At 45.4% G+C, this 14,903-nt stretch overlaps 1 protein-coding gene across 3 annotated transcripts in view; it reads left to right on the plus strand.

Annotated features, from left to right (window-relative positions):
- RNF216 (ring finger protein 216) overlaps nucleotides 1–14,903 on the plus strand; it is a 125,728-nt gene that overhangs the window by 38,837 nt on the left and 71,988 nt on the right. For all 3 annotated transcript variants that reach the window (XM_075527558.1, XM_075527557.1, XM_075527559.1), the window contains 5 exons: nucleotides 1,787–1,926; nucleotides 4,397–4,447; nucleotides 5,484–5,621; nucleotides 6,935–7,083; nucleotides 9,301–9,379. In XM_075527558.1, the coding sequence (XP_075383673.1) occupies nucleotides 1,787–1,926; nucleotides 4,397–4,447; nucleotides 5,484–5,621; nucleotides 6,935–7,083; nucleotides 9,301–9,379 (557 nt within the window). The remainder of the gene's footprint in view (nucleotides 1–1,786; nucleotides 1,927–4,396; nucleotides 4,448–5,483; nucleotides 5,622–6,934; nucleotides 7,084–9,300; nucleotides 9,380–14,903) is intronic.

Below are 14,903 nucleotides of genomic sequence, written 5' to 3' on the forward strand. Positions count from 1 at the left end.
TTTTATCTGGGCATTGCAGGGTTTTATGTTACTTGACTACCAGAGGGTGACATGGTGTCCTCTGGTTGGCTCCTTGTGTGTATGACTACATGTTGGGCTGCAATCCGTGGTCAGCTGTTTGAAACCACCAGCAAAGACTGGGCTTTCTACTATAAATAGTTATGGTCCCAGAAACCCACAGGGGATTCCTATGAGCCAGTATCAACTTGAAAGTGAATTTGGAGTTTGGTTCAGATCCCAACAGTCTTCTAATGTAAAACTGGGTGTCATTTATTAAAAAAAAACAAAAGCACTTATCACCAGCAGCAAGGACTAAGGGACAGGGGAGCGCGCACACTGGCAGCATCAAGAATAAGATGGGCTATCACTGGAGACCCTGCAAAGAGCAAAAGGCTAATAAAGTGCTATGAGACACGCCATCTGCATGCTTGAATTTGACAGCGAACTTGAAATGGGCTGGTTCATCCAAAAACCCGCATACTGTAGAAGTATAATTGTCAACCTCCCAGAAATTTCCAGCCCTAGATTGTTACACCATAGAATTATAAACAGCACCAATTTGACATATTTTAGAAAATAGAAGAGTAAACACTTTGGAATTCATTTAAGGAATCCAATGTTTTTTCCAAACAAAAGCACCATAGAAGTCTTGGAGAAAGAAAAAAAAAAAAAAAAAAGAAGTCCTGGAGAATCAGTATCTTTCAAAAATATAGGTGTAAAAATCTCTTAACAACATAAGATGGTACAACTTTTCTTAATATGATTGAACTATTGAGTTATATGTGAATTATGTGCCAATAAAAGTGTTTAAATAATAATAATATTAGCAAGAAAAAGTATGGACCATGACCAAGACCTTATTCCTGGGATGTTGTCTAACGAATAAAAATCAGACGATCATTTAAATTGATGTAGATAAAGCATTTACTGAGCGCTTACTGTGCTCAGTAACCTGGTGGTACTGATGGTACGCTTCGTGTGGATTAGCACATTTATACCTCAGCCAGCCCTGAAAGGCTTCTTATGTGTGCTGTTCATGATCATTTCTTGGATGAGGGAAAACTGAAGCACAGGTTGCTTATATTAATTTTCCAGAGATTGCACAGCTAGTAAGTAACAGGGTAAGGATTTTAACCCTGGCATCCTCACCATCCACACACCCCTAATGATGTCACTGATGTGCATGTAGCACACCTATCAGAATGATGAGAAAAACTGATACCACATTTTGTTAAGGGTGGGGAGCACGTGAAACTGGAACTCTCATCCATTGCTGGCAAAGGGAGGTGTAAATAGACATGGCCGTGTTGGGAGACTGGCTCTTCTTACTGACGCACAGATGTGATCAGTAGTCTCAATTGGTCGTCCATACCTAGCTCATGATAAGCCCATGATCAGTATCCTGCCCTCAGTCATCCAATACCCAGCTGAAGGGAGGACCTGTGGTCACCAATATGCACTACAAACAGCCTTATTTGTAACGCCCAGAACTAAACATACCTGTCAAGCAGCAGTAGACTGGAACGTGGTTGAGTTGTATTCACACTGGTCAGTATCGACAGGACAGTGGGAGACTCCAAATGGAGCATGCCAAGGGGAGGGAAGACCCACAGTTCCTGGTAGGGCTCAGGGAGTAGTCAGGAACCCAGGTGTCTCCCAGAGACTAGGCTATGCTGTAGGAGGGTTGGGGGTGGGGGTGGGGGAGCGCTCTGGACCAGAAGAGACTGAAGACTGCTGTCCTGGGTTCCTGGCAACAGTTGTCTGTATGATTATCTTTGTTTTCTAGGTAACATAAAGATAGAGAAAAGGATGTTCTTTCTGGAGAATAAACGGCGACACTGTCGGTCCTATGACCGACATGCCCTCCTCCCGGCCGTGCAACAAGAGCAGGAATTCTATGAACAGAAGATCAAAGAGATGGCAGAGGTGAGCAAGACTTTGGCCATGTGGACTGGGGGTCTAGTGATGGCTTGTCTTTTATTCTCACCAAATAATGTCATATCGCGGGGTACCTGTTTTCCCAGCTTTAGCAGACTGTGTTGTCAGACATGCTTTCCTGCTGCCCCCATTTTGATAGGTGGAATGTGGTGTCTTAATTTGTGTTGTTAATATGCTTTTCCCCTACTAGTGAAATTGAGTGTTTTGTCCAATTTTTGAGTCATTTTTCCTCATGTTTGTAAACGCTATAGCTACCGCTACTCTTTCTGTCAGCTTAGTTTTCACAGTACTTTTTTGTTAGCAAGATGACAGTTTTTTAAAATCATTTTATTAGGGGCTCATAAGTCACAATCCATACATACATCAATTTTATAAAGCACATTTGTACATTCATCACCCTCATAATTCTCAAAACATTTGCTCTCCACGACCATGCTTCTTAAGATACTTTTCTTATACTAGTTATTGGTGTTTTGATCCCCCTGGACATTTGGCTTGTTTGGTTAGGTGCTCTGTGCAGTTCTACAATGCTGTGTCAGCCTCTTCCCCTAAGGCTTCTCCATTTTGAGTAAAAGTTCAGAAAAGTGTTTGTATGTATGTAATTTGGGTGACAGTTTATATAGCATCATTTTAAAATCATTTTATTGGGAGGCTTGTACAACTCTTATCACAATCCATCCATCCAATTGTGTCAAGCACATTTGTTGCCATCCGTCATCATTCTCAAAATATTTTCTTTCTACTTGAGTCCTTGATATCAGCTCCTCATTTTCGCTTCCCTCCCCCACCCTCCCTCACAAACTCTTGATAATTTATAAATTATTATTACTTTCATGTCTTACATTGTCTAATGTCTCCCTTCACCCACTTTTCTGGTGTCCATCCCCCAGGGAGGGGGTTATATGTAGATCATTGTGATCAGTTACCCCTTTCTACCCCACCCTCCCCTTACCTTCCTGGTAGCACTATGCTTATTATTGTCCTGAGGGGTTCGTCTGTCCTGGATTCCCTGTGTTTCCAGCTCTTTTCTTTTTTTTTAAATTTTAAATAATTTTATTAGGGGCTCTTACAACTCTTATCACAATCCATACATACATCAATTGTGTAAAGCGCATCTGTACATTTATTGCCCTAATCATTCTCAAAACATTTGCTCTCCCCATAAGCCCCTGGCATCAGGTCCTCTTTTTTTTTTTCCCTCCCTCCCCACTTCCCCTTCCCACATGAACCCTTGATCATTTACAAATTACTGTTTTGTCATAGCTTACGTCTCCCTTCACCCACTTTTCTGTTGACCATCCCCCATGGAGGAGGTTATATGTAGATACTTGTAATGGGTTCCCCATTTCCACCCCACCCTTCCGATATCGCCACTCACACCCCTGGTCCTGAAGGGGTCATCTGCCTTGGCTTCCCTGTGTTTACAGTTCCTGTCTGCACAAGTGCACCACCCGAGGTACATGTGAGGTCCCTAGCGATCACCCTGCAGTCAAACCGCGAACAAGCCCATAAAACCAGTTACACTGATCCATCTCCTCTCCTAAACCCCTCTATGAGGGGATCTCCAGTGGCCGACACTTGAACCTTGGGTCTCCACTCTACTCAGTCAGGGTGTGAGGTAGTACTGCTCAGTCAGGGTGTGAGGTAGTACAGCTTTCCCCCAGATCCTGGATGCTTCCTCCCCCCAACTACCATGATCCGAATTCTACCTTGCAGGACTGGATAGGGCAAAGGTTGTACACTGGTGCATATGGGAGCTGGAGGCACAGGGAATCCAGGGTGGATGATACCTTCAGGACCAAGGGTGGGAGGGGCGATGCTGGGAAAGTGGAGGGTGAGTGGGTTGGAAATGGGGAGCTGATTACAAGGATCCACATGTGACCTCCTCCCTGGGAGATGGACAGCAGAGAAGGGGAGGAAGGGAGACTCCGGATAGGGCAAGATATGACAAAATAACGATGTATAAATTACCAAGGGCACATGAGAGAGGGGGGAGCGGGGAGGGAGGGGGGAAAAAAAGAGGACCTGATGCAAAGGGCTTAAGTGGAGAGCAAATGCTTTGAGAATGGTTGGGGCAGGGAATGTGCGGATGTGCTTTATACAATTGATGTATGTATATGTATGGATTGTGATAAGAGTTGTATGAGTCCCTAATAAAATGTTTTAAAAAAAACAAACCAGTTACACTTGTAAAGAAGGTGGTCCTAGATGTGGAGAATCCAAAAGGGCAGCATTTGTCCAAGAAAACAAAACCCACCCAGGAGGTAGGAAGGGGCAGGAAAGAAGGATGAATGGAAATGGGATAGGTGGTAACTCTTCACACAATGTCGCTGAGGAAATGACTGGTAACTAGATTTATCCCTGTGGAACAAGTAATAAATGGTTTGTGGCATCTTTATTAAATATATTTTCCTCTTTTGTTTTCCTTTTCTACATGTTTACCCTTTTTGTTGCTTAGCATGAAGACTTCCTGCTTGCCCTGCAGATGAATGAAGAACAGTATCAGAAGGTAGTTTGAAATCTCACCTACTTCATTGATTCTGAGTATTGTCGTGGGCTTTTCTCTCATTACCACATTGTCTCAGTCATGGCTGGCAGCTGACTCTATAGGCTGGTTCTGCTGCCTCTGGGAGGTATATCGATCGGTGTGATCACTTTGTACGCTAAACAAAACAAAACGCTCTAGACCTAAAAAAGTAGGTAAGATCAGCCAAACAGTTTGATGATTCAAAAACATAGTGTAAAGATGCAAGGAGGGTGGTTTGCGGAACATTGTGTCTTAAATGTAAGCATAACACCAGAAGAAGGGCATCTTCATCTGGTGTGTGACTTACATGACACGTGCCTTTAAAGAGGCATACACTGTTGTTTGGTGCCAGCTAGCTTATTTCGACGTATGACTCCAGAGAACCCGTTCAACTGCCTCATAAGTGTTTCCTAGGCTGTATCTTTCTAGGAACCGAGTTCTGGGTCTTTTTCTCACCGAGCTCCTGCAGAAGTTCAAACCACCATCCTTTTAATAAATAGCCAAATGCTTAATCCAGGGGTCTTCAAACTTTTTAAACAGGGGGCCAGTTCACTGTCCCTCAGACCCTTTGGAGGGCTGGACTATAGTTTTAAAAAAAATATATGAACAAATTCCTATGCACACTGCACATATCTTATTTTGAAGTTAAAAAAACGGGGCAAAAACACCAGGCGTGCGGGATAAATGTCCTCGGCGGCATGTGGCCCCTGGGCCTCAGTTTGAGAACGCCTGGCTTAATTGTTTGTGTCAGCAAGGCTCCCAAACAGGCATAGAAAATTTTTTAATAAAAAGAATATGAGAAGCATGGAAATTTTTGTGCCTTTTGCTATTCGTGTTAGTGCTATTCGTGTTGTGCTAGTCTCTTGAGTTAGACTGTTAAAATGAAACAGCTTGTCATGATTTAATGGTGCCTGGGGGTGCTTTTTACCTGTAGACTTTATTTGGGAGTTAAAGAGGCTGCCACTACCTGAATGGTATGGTGGTCATTTCATGTATGCTTCCATCTACTGGCCTGCAGGACGGCCAGCTGATTGAGTGCCGCTGCTGCTATGGGGAGTTTCCATTCGAGGAACTAACACAGTGTGCAGATGCTCACCTGTTCTGCAAAGAGTGTCTCATCAGATATGCTCAAGAGGCTGTCTTCGGGTCTGGGAAGGTAAGGCAATCGCAGAGTCTCCCTGTAGCAGAAACCAGCCTGGAGTCAGTGTATACCAAACACTTCACATGCCTCATGGGAGAATAATACCATGGTGTGAATCCATCTTCCCAAAGCTTCCCTGACTGGAATGATGCTCTTAGTTTCTTATCGAGGGATGCTGTAATTCTTCTGTGACCCCACATCTCACTGCTCTTTCTGTTCGTATTCTCAGTAACAGAGGAACTGAACAGGAGAGTTTTATATCTTATTGAACATATTAGACAGTGATGATAGGTTTTTACAAATATTTTTAAGGAGTTTATAGTTGGATTAAAACGAGTAACTATTTTGTACAAAGCCAACGTCACCAGTGTAGCACAATAGGGAAGGAACTTTTGTTTTCTCTTACCTTGTCAGTTGCTGACAAATTGGTCCCAATTCCCCTTGGCCCTGTGTACAAGAGTGAACACTGCCCGGTCCTACACTGTCATTGTTGGAGCCAGTGCTCAGTCCGTTGTCTTGAGGGGCTACCCCTTTTTGATTGCCCTCTCTACTTTACCTGATAACATATCCCAAATACTCAAATGAAATCTCACTATCCTTGCATCTAAGGAGCATTCTGGCTGTATTCTTCCAAGGTAGATTTGGGGTTTTTTGGTGCCCGTGGTATAATCAGTGTTTGTTTGTTTGTTTTTTTTCGCTAACACCGTAATGCAAATACTTCAGTTCTTTGGTGTTTCTCCTTCATTGCCCAGTTGATGCATACTGCATACGAGGTGATTGAAATACCATGACTTAAGCCGAGGCATAGCTTAGTCCTCAGAGTGACATCTTTGTCCAATGAAATACATTATTTGATGAATACTGTTTCATTGGGCATTGAGTTCAAACCCACCAGACCTGTGTAGAACGATGTGACGGTCTGCTTTTGTAAAGCTTACAGCTTTGGAAACCTTGTAGGAGCAGTTCTACCCTGTCCTGCAGGTTGTGAGTTGGTATCAGTTCAATGCTGTGGACTTTAATTTGGGGGCGTGAGGGGTGTAGGAGCATTTACTAAGGGCAGACACTGCACTGTGACCTTCTGTCTTTGATTGTGATTTGGGCAGATTGAGGTCCTCTGGAGGTGTCAGATGATGTCAATATTTTTGTCTCATTTGTGAGTGTCCCCCCTCCACCACCACCACCTACCATCCTAGGAGGAAGGAGCAGAGATCCAGAATCTGTCTTCCTAATCACTATTAATTTGCCTTCTCTTGAAGATGTATGGAATTACTCAGGTGTTTTGTTTCGTTTCCTGGAAACCTGGTTGAGTTTTCTGGTTTGCATTACAGTCTGAACTCAGCTGCATGGAAGGCAGCTGCACGTGTTCCTTCCCAACCAGTGAACTGGAAAAGGTGCTGCCCCCGACCATTCTGTATAAGTACTATGAACGGAAAGCGGAGGAAGAGGTTGCTGCAGCCTATGCTGATGAGCTCGTCAGGTGAGTTCTCTGAGTTGGGTGGCCTGTCATCCTGGTCTGAAGGCTGTATGAGCACTTCCACCAGATCATGAGCTCTCCTTAGTGAAGCTCTGCCTCCTAGATCACTTGACATTTCTTGCTGAAAAACAAAAGGGTATCATTCTTGCTGGCTAATCAATCAGTAGCTCTTGTGTGCATCAGCATACCCTGGGTCAGTGGTTCTCAACGTTCCTAAGACCGCTACCCTTTCATACAGCCCCTCATGTTGTGGAGACCCCCAACACCCCTCCCAGCCATTGCCCTTGGAGGTTCTTCAGCTGTTCTTCAGGAGTACGACCATTAGCCATTGAGTTGGAAAAAAGAATGGCAACTTCTGGGAACTCAAGAAAGGCTGCTGTGGTGGTTTGCCCTCGAGTTGATCCCAACTCAGGTGACCCCTGTGATAAGGGAACTGTCCCATAGAGCTTCCAAGATTGTAATCTCGGGGAGCAGGTCTTCCCTCTACCATCACGCCAGAACCCCCATAGCTGCTGGGTTGGTTCAAGCCACCAACTCTTTTGATGGACAGCAGAGCTCTGCATCATGGACCACTAGGACTGTCCTCTTAGCAGGGGGAGGGTATGTGTGCTTTCATTGTGATTTGGGAAACATTTACATGGTAAAATGGTTTTCCATTCTTTCAACAGTTCATAGGCATTTTGTTTCATGACACCCTGCAATCCCTGCGGTTTAACGATGTACTCTCCTCCCACCCTCCCTGTTTTTATTCAATTTTTTTCCCCTGTCGCTTTCTGTCTTCTTAGTGTTTTTTTTTCCCCCCTAGGAAAATGCTGCCCTTTGGATCTGGAATGGTGGATTACTCTAGGGCAGTGGTTCTCAACCTGTGGGCCGTGACCCCTTTGGGAGTCAAATAACCCTTTCACAGGGGTCACCTGATTCATAACATGAGCAAAAATACAGTTATGAAGTAGCATCAAAGATGATTTTATGGTTGGGGGTCACCACAACATGAGGAACCTGTATTAAAGTGTTGTGGCCTTAGGAAGGTTGAGAACCACTGCTCTAGGGCTATGTACCTCAGTGCTATGTTGCCCACCTTAGCAGCCTCAGTATCATGTGGCTGATAGTTGAGCCAAGGGTAGACCAGAGGATGTACACTGGTACAGATAAGAACTGGAAACAGGGACTTCAGGGCGGATGGATGATCCCTTTAGGACCAGTGGTGTGAGTGGTGTTACAGGGAGGGTGGATTGGAAATGGGGAACCAATTACAAGGATCTACATATAACCTGCTCCCTGGGGGGATAGACAACAGGAAAGTGGGTGAAGGGAAACGTCGTACAGAGCAAGATATGGCAAAATAATAATTTATAAATTATTGGGGGTTCATGAGGGAGGGGGGAGCAGGAAGGGAGGGGGGAAAGTGAGCTGATGCCAGGGGCTTAGGTAGAGACCAAATGTTTTGAGAATGATGAGGGCAATGAATGTACAAATGTGCTTTACACAATCGATGTATGTATGGATTGTGATAAGAGTTGTATGAGCCTCTAATAAAATGATTTTTTTAAAAAGAACGTTGAGCTAAGGGCTGAGCTCTTCACTTGAAGTAGGCTTAGCGTGGGGTGTGCTTGTTGCATGGTTTGTGCTCAGCCAGTTCCTGGAGGGCCCCTGTATTGCTTGGTCAGAACCAGCATGGTGGGGGTGCGCCCTCACATACACTGAAAAAGAAGCCGATTTCTGTGAGGATTTCTGGGCAGTGCAAATGGTTGGCATGCTCACCACTAATCACAAGGTTGTGTCCCCCCAACAGTACCTCAGAATGTAATACTTAATCTAATGTGTTACTAGTATACCATGAGACTTTAAATAGACATACGTGATCTGCTTCAAGAAAAAAATCTGCTGTTGTCCACCTTAAGCAACACATTTTCCCCCTGACACACACAGGCATGCCAGGGGTGGGAAGGGATTGGATAGCAACTATGGTTTGATTTATTGTGGTGGTAGTAAATGTATTGTACACTTCAAAATGATAAGAGTGGTAAAGGTTTGTTAAATAAGTTTTACCACAGAAAATTTTAAAAGAAGAAAAATCCTGAATACTTTGTACAAATCCATATTTTTAAAAAGGCAGTGTAGCTGTCCAACCCTAAACCCCATCTTAAGGTGAGCCTGTCCCTCAGCTCATGAGACTGGAAGAGTACCTTGAGTAACTCCAACTCTCTTCTGTGTCTCCAGGTGTCCCTCCTGCAGCTTTCCTGCTCTGCTGGACAGTGATGTGAAGAGGTTCAGCTGTCCTAACCCTCGCTGCCGTAAGGTAGGGGTCATGCTTTATCCTAGGAGGATATTGGTTAGGCCACCCCAATGGCCCAGTTGCCTTACCAGCAAGCAGAGCCATGGGATGGATTTGGGTGCTTGTCTTTTCCTAAAAGCAGCCGGGGGTTGGTGTCTTGGGGTTAGAGAGGTGGGATTCTGCCACAGAATCCCAAGGTCCTGTTGTTGGGCCTACCTCCACTGCGCCAGCAATTTTCTGTCTTGTGGTTTCAGTCTTGGACTCAGTTCTCCCATCCTCATCCTCTTCCTGCTATTTTCAAAGTCCAGTCAGCACTTATTTCAGAAAAGGACTAAGAGTCATAGTGAATGAATAGCTTTCCCTCCACTGATATCTTTGCGTCCTTTCCTTATAAGATCTGACTTGAGTAAGACCTGTCTGGTCGTACCTGGCTTGTGAATATCTTTTGTCTCTTAAACTAGACTTCTTCCCAGCCAACTAAGAATGTGTCTTCAAAGTTATCGACTCTTTGTAAACCATTCTCAGTTGTCAGTTTGTATTGGCTTCTATCTAGATACGTACGTCACCTTTTGAGTTGAACGTGACTGTGTCTTTGCCTTGTAGGGAGTAAAGAAATGGCATGAGGGAATGGGGTAGGAGCAAAGACTGATAGGCCTTTTGATTTGTACATGAACATTTCTTCCTGGAATCTGCATGCATTCCTTAAACCTTCTGCATCCAATGAATATTTGGGTCCCTACCCAAGCAGTTAGTTGCCCTACTGTTGGTCCAGCAGGCTCTGGCATCTTAGAAGGAAGAAAGCATAATACAAGTGCTTTCTGCGTTCCTGGGATGCCAGGCAGTGGCCCGCCTGCAGGGGCTGCCCACACAAAAGTCACTAAGACAAGGAGGCATTGGGAAGGAAGGGGGAGGGTTAGGGTCCATTGAAGAAGAGAGGTGAGCCAACCAAGCATGTTGAGCTGTAGTGTTCTGGGTCTTTTGATACTTGCGGTATGGTGGGGCAGGTTCGTGAACGGTGCCCTGCAGGGCTTTGCACTTGTTCCTTCTGGGGAATCTGGATGTAGTCACATCAGGGTGGATGGGATGCTGGGAATCACATTTTCTAGAGTGAGTGTTCTCCAATGAAAGTACGTCTATGAGAAGGGAGGCCGGTGATCTTCCAACCTGGGTCCGTGAGAAGTTTTCAGAAGTTCCTAAGTTTAGAGGTGGAAGCTTTCCTTGTAACAGGCTGACACATGGAGATGGCCATGTGGTCAGTTCCTTGTGGGTTGACAAGCAGGCCCAGAATGAGCACTGTGGCTCTTTGTCCACTGCAAAAGTGGAGGCACAGTATGAGCGAGGAGTATCCTGTGTATGATAAACTCCTGATGTTTGGGTTTCTTCTGACTGACGGCGGTAGTGAGGAGGTCTGAAACTCTGGTTAAGGCACTAAGTGGGTGGCGCCCACAGTCAGAAATAGAACAGGAAGCAATTGCAGCCATGCAGTGGGGCAACGTGAACTCCATGTTAGACATGGTGACATCCTTGTGTATGTGTTTTCCAGTGTCCAGCACACGTCTGCCAGAGGGATAGGGTCAGGAATGCAGAGAGAGTTGGGACTGTAAAAAAAGTTCCGAGTTGGGAGTGGGAGCAGGCAGAGCAGGGGCGAGGGGGTAGATCCAGGCTCAGCAATGTGGCTAGGGACTTGATGAGAGCCTCGTCATATCTAGGAATTCAGAATAGCTGGCTGTTGTCTGTTCAAAGGAGGTTTTTCTGTCTGGTGCGCCCTGCTCTGCCTGCCCCCACCCCCCCACCCCCGCCCCAAGCAGTGTTTTAAGTGAGGGGAGCATAGAATAAAGTGACCCCCTTACCAGTGTGTGCCATGGAACTTAATGTTCCTTGTGCTTGGCCACATTCCCATTCTAGACTCCCTTCTTTCCTGCTTCCAATGAGGTCTGCAGGTGCTTGGCAGTGGGAGCACCAGGGGTAATGAAGCTGTGTCTAAGGAAGCCTGAGAAATGAAAACTGGGGGTGTGGCGCAGCCAGCCCAGCTGGTCCCAGAGAAGTGCTGGTCCACCCAGTGCTTTGAAAAGGCAGGGGAGTAGGAACCATACCAGTATCTTCGTTGATGAGCCTGTGAGAGTTGCCACTAGATGGCACTGATACTCTTTGAGGTGCCAAACCAAACTCACTGCTGATTCGTAGTTGATTCCAACAGCCTTTTCTCTACTCAGGGTATTTGGAAAGTATGTATGTCAGCACAGCACTGCCTTCTGAGCAGAACACAAATGCCATGCTAGATGCAGCAAACCCAAAGACTTGTGAACTCAGCAATACGACTTAGAGAATTCCACATAAGAGTCGTCGGTGTTCGTTCTCCAGGCTGAGATGATTCCCTTTCTTATTCCCCTGAGTTTCCTCTGAAAGCCTCCCTCCTCAGCCTCCTGCCCATCCCTGAGGATTCCTGATGTCTGAAGAATGAGCTGCACCCACTCCTGCCCCTGGTGAGGCCAAGGGTGCGATGCCTCCTTGCAGAGTCTTTGCCAGTAACTGGAACACCAGGTCCTTGTCTAGTTCCAGGAATTTGTCACTTGGCGATGAGGAGTTGATGTGACTGTATTATCTGTAGGAGGAGGGTTTGTATGCCATCATCTGTGAACCCCTGAAAACAATGATGAAATAGGAAGGGAGGATGGATTGCTTTTGCCAAGACCCCGCGCTCCCTCGTGGATTCCCAGATAAGCAATTTGCTGTGGGTGTGCAGTAAGCTGCTCTCGGGAACGGTTGAATGTTTTGTGTGTCTTCCAAGAGGGAGATTAAAAAAAAAAAAAAAGACTTAAAAATTATGTTTTGGGAAGATTGATTTTAAAGGTCATAAATTCCTCTTTTCTAATTGTGGCAAAATATACACAACAGAACATGCTTCGATTCCACAACTTCTATGTGTACAATTCAGTGTCATTGATTATACTCTTTATTATACAACCATTATTGATACCCTTCTCCAAATTATTCTGCAATCATTGACATAATTCATTACCGTCTAGGAAACAATTCTTTCCTCTTCACCTATAGTAACCATTGTCAAGTTTGGTTTCTTTTCCCCCCATGGTTTTCTTAATATAATATTCATAGATCATACACTTTGGTTAAATCACTTTTAAAATGAGTTGTATATACATAATCACAACCAGTTCTAGTGCTTCCTCCCCCCTCCCAAATGCATTGTTTGCTCCTCAGTTCCTTCATTATCCCTGTCCTCAGCCCTGCCATCCCTGATAAACCATTGCATCCGTGATTATCTCCATATATCGACTCCTGGACTTCACAAACTGAGAATCCCAACAGAAACAATAAAAACAAAGTGTCATGGGTAAAATAATAGTGGAAAGAAAAAAGCACAAATAATGAGTAAGGAAGGAAAGAGCAACACCAACACAGAAGCTTCCTTTACCCGGCCCTGCACAAAACTGGCACAAAAGCGACTAGGAGCGCACTGCATGCTGTGGAATGCCATAGTGATCACTATGTATGTATCAGAAGGCAAATCTTGCTTACCTTTCTTCCCAACCTGCCACCTCATCATAAATAAGCACTATGTTCTGATATCTGCACTGATTATATAAGAGGGAGAATGGTGCCTAGAAACAGGGAAGGTTCACTTAGACATGAAATAAAATGTCAATGTAGTTCAGGATTTTATTTTGTTCTCAGTCCTACAGAAAATATATGTTAAATTTCATTCGGTTCATCCATTTATATGACTGGCGTACCCCATACCCCACCACCATCGCCACCTGGTGGCCTAAGGAGAAAGGGGTAGGGAGGGGCCAGTACGTGCACAGGGAAACAAGGGGGCCATCACTCCATCTCTGGCTGACTTTCATGACCCTGCTTGGATGCTGAGGCATCTCAGAGCCTCATAAGCCTACAGGGCTCGGCTGTCAGAGCCACCTCTGAGGGGCACAGGTCCTGGCAACATTTGTTTGCTCAGGTAGTGTCTTCCAACTTCCTAACTCCAGGCCATGGCAGGGTCTGCCTTGTTGACCGAGGCCAGCCTGCCTCTCCCCGCCAACCTCCCCTAGGCGCTGGCACCACCAGTATATATACACAGTTCCAGTGCCGCCACCTTACCAGCTGTCCAGTTCCAGATGAGGAGCCATTAGGTTTCCACTTGACACCACTCTTTGGGATGGCACTTTTGTCTTTTTGAAGGCAAGACCTCATCTCACATATTTTTGACACGTGATCAGAAGGGACCAGTTCCCTTCTGAAAGATATCCTTGGTGAAGTGAAGGATCAGTTAAAAAAAAAAAAAGGCTCCTCCTTGAGAGGAGATTGACACGGTGTCTTCAACGGTGGGTTGCTCAGACTAAAAATGCTTGTGAGGTGAGGGCACTTACTCAAATGGTGTTTTATTCTGTTGTAGAGGGCCTTACTGGATGGCATCTAACATTTTTCTGAGAGGGTGCTCTGAGAAATGCTGTGTTGGATGTGGTGACACTCTAGATCTCAGACTCATGTGGCCTACTCCCCTTTTTGAGGGGAAGAAATTACCCAGAACCCCCCTGGCAATTAAAAACTCTTGTCCTATAACCCATAATCCAAAAGAAAGTATAAGTATCTTGTTTTGGCAACCCAACTGAATAGTTTCACCGCCAGCCCCAGTAGACACTGCTCTGGACAACAGGGCCTGTTTGCTGGTGCTGGGTGGATCCCAGGCCCTCCACCTTGTGGGGTGGTGACCTAAAGCCTCCATGCTCCTGAGCTGTAAAATGTGACCAACGGCCCTAGCCCAGGAGCTTTGTGAAGTGGACATGGTCTGATGTCAGCGAGACAGTCTACTTAAGTAACATCCACCACTCTCGAGCAGCAGTCCCCTATGGTAGCTCACTGTGCATTCCCTATCAGGGGAGCAAAGAAAAAAAAAAGGTTAATTTTTTAAACAAAATTTTTATTGATTCTTCAGCATACTACAGAGAGAAGGAACCAATGTTGAAGCAACATTTTTTAACCCAATGATATGTTCACACGGCCCCTTTGGTCAAGTGCCAGAGGACTGCTTGGGAATGTGCATTCCTTGGGGGCTATTGTTCCTGTGACCACACTATTGCCAGCACTGCTGTGCCCCTGCCCCAAGGGTCGAGGATCTTAGAAAGCAACCTGGAAAGAGTTGAATGTCACACAGGCCTGGCAGTAGCGAGGATGGAGGATGGAACATCCTGCTAGAGAACAAGGTTAGTCACAGGTGAGGCTCAACCTGTGGATCATCTCTAGGTTGTTTTGGGGATGCTTTACTTTTCATGGGAGAGGGATCACTGACCCACAAACCGTATCCTGCTCACTACTACCACCTCCTCTTGCTGCTGAGGACATAGCTTCCTTCTCACTCTTTGGTTTTAAGAGTTTTAGGTTTGCTGCAACTAAAATAAATGGTAGGAACCCTAGTGGTATCATAGTCAAGCCCTTGACTGCTAGCCAAAAGATCAGCAGTTCAAACTCATCCAGCGGGCCTTCCTGGAAGAAGTCCTGGCATTCTGCTCTGGAGAGTGTGCATCCTAGGAAGCGC

This window comes from Tenrec ecaudatus, chromosome 12 (assembly GCF_050624435.1).
Source record: "Tenrec ecaudatus isolate mTenEca1 chromosome 12, mTenEca1.hap1, whole genome shotgun sequence".
NCBI classification, from domain to species: Eukaryota; Metazoa; Chordata; class Mammalia; order Afrosoricida; family Tenrecidae; genus Tenrec; species Tenrec ecaudatus.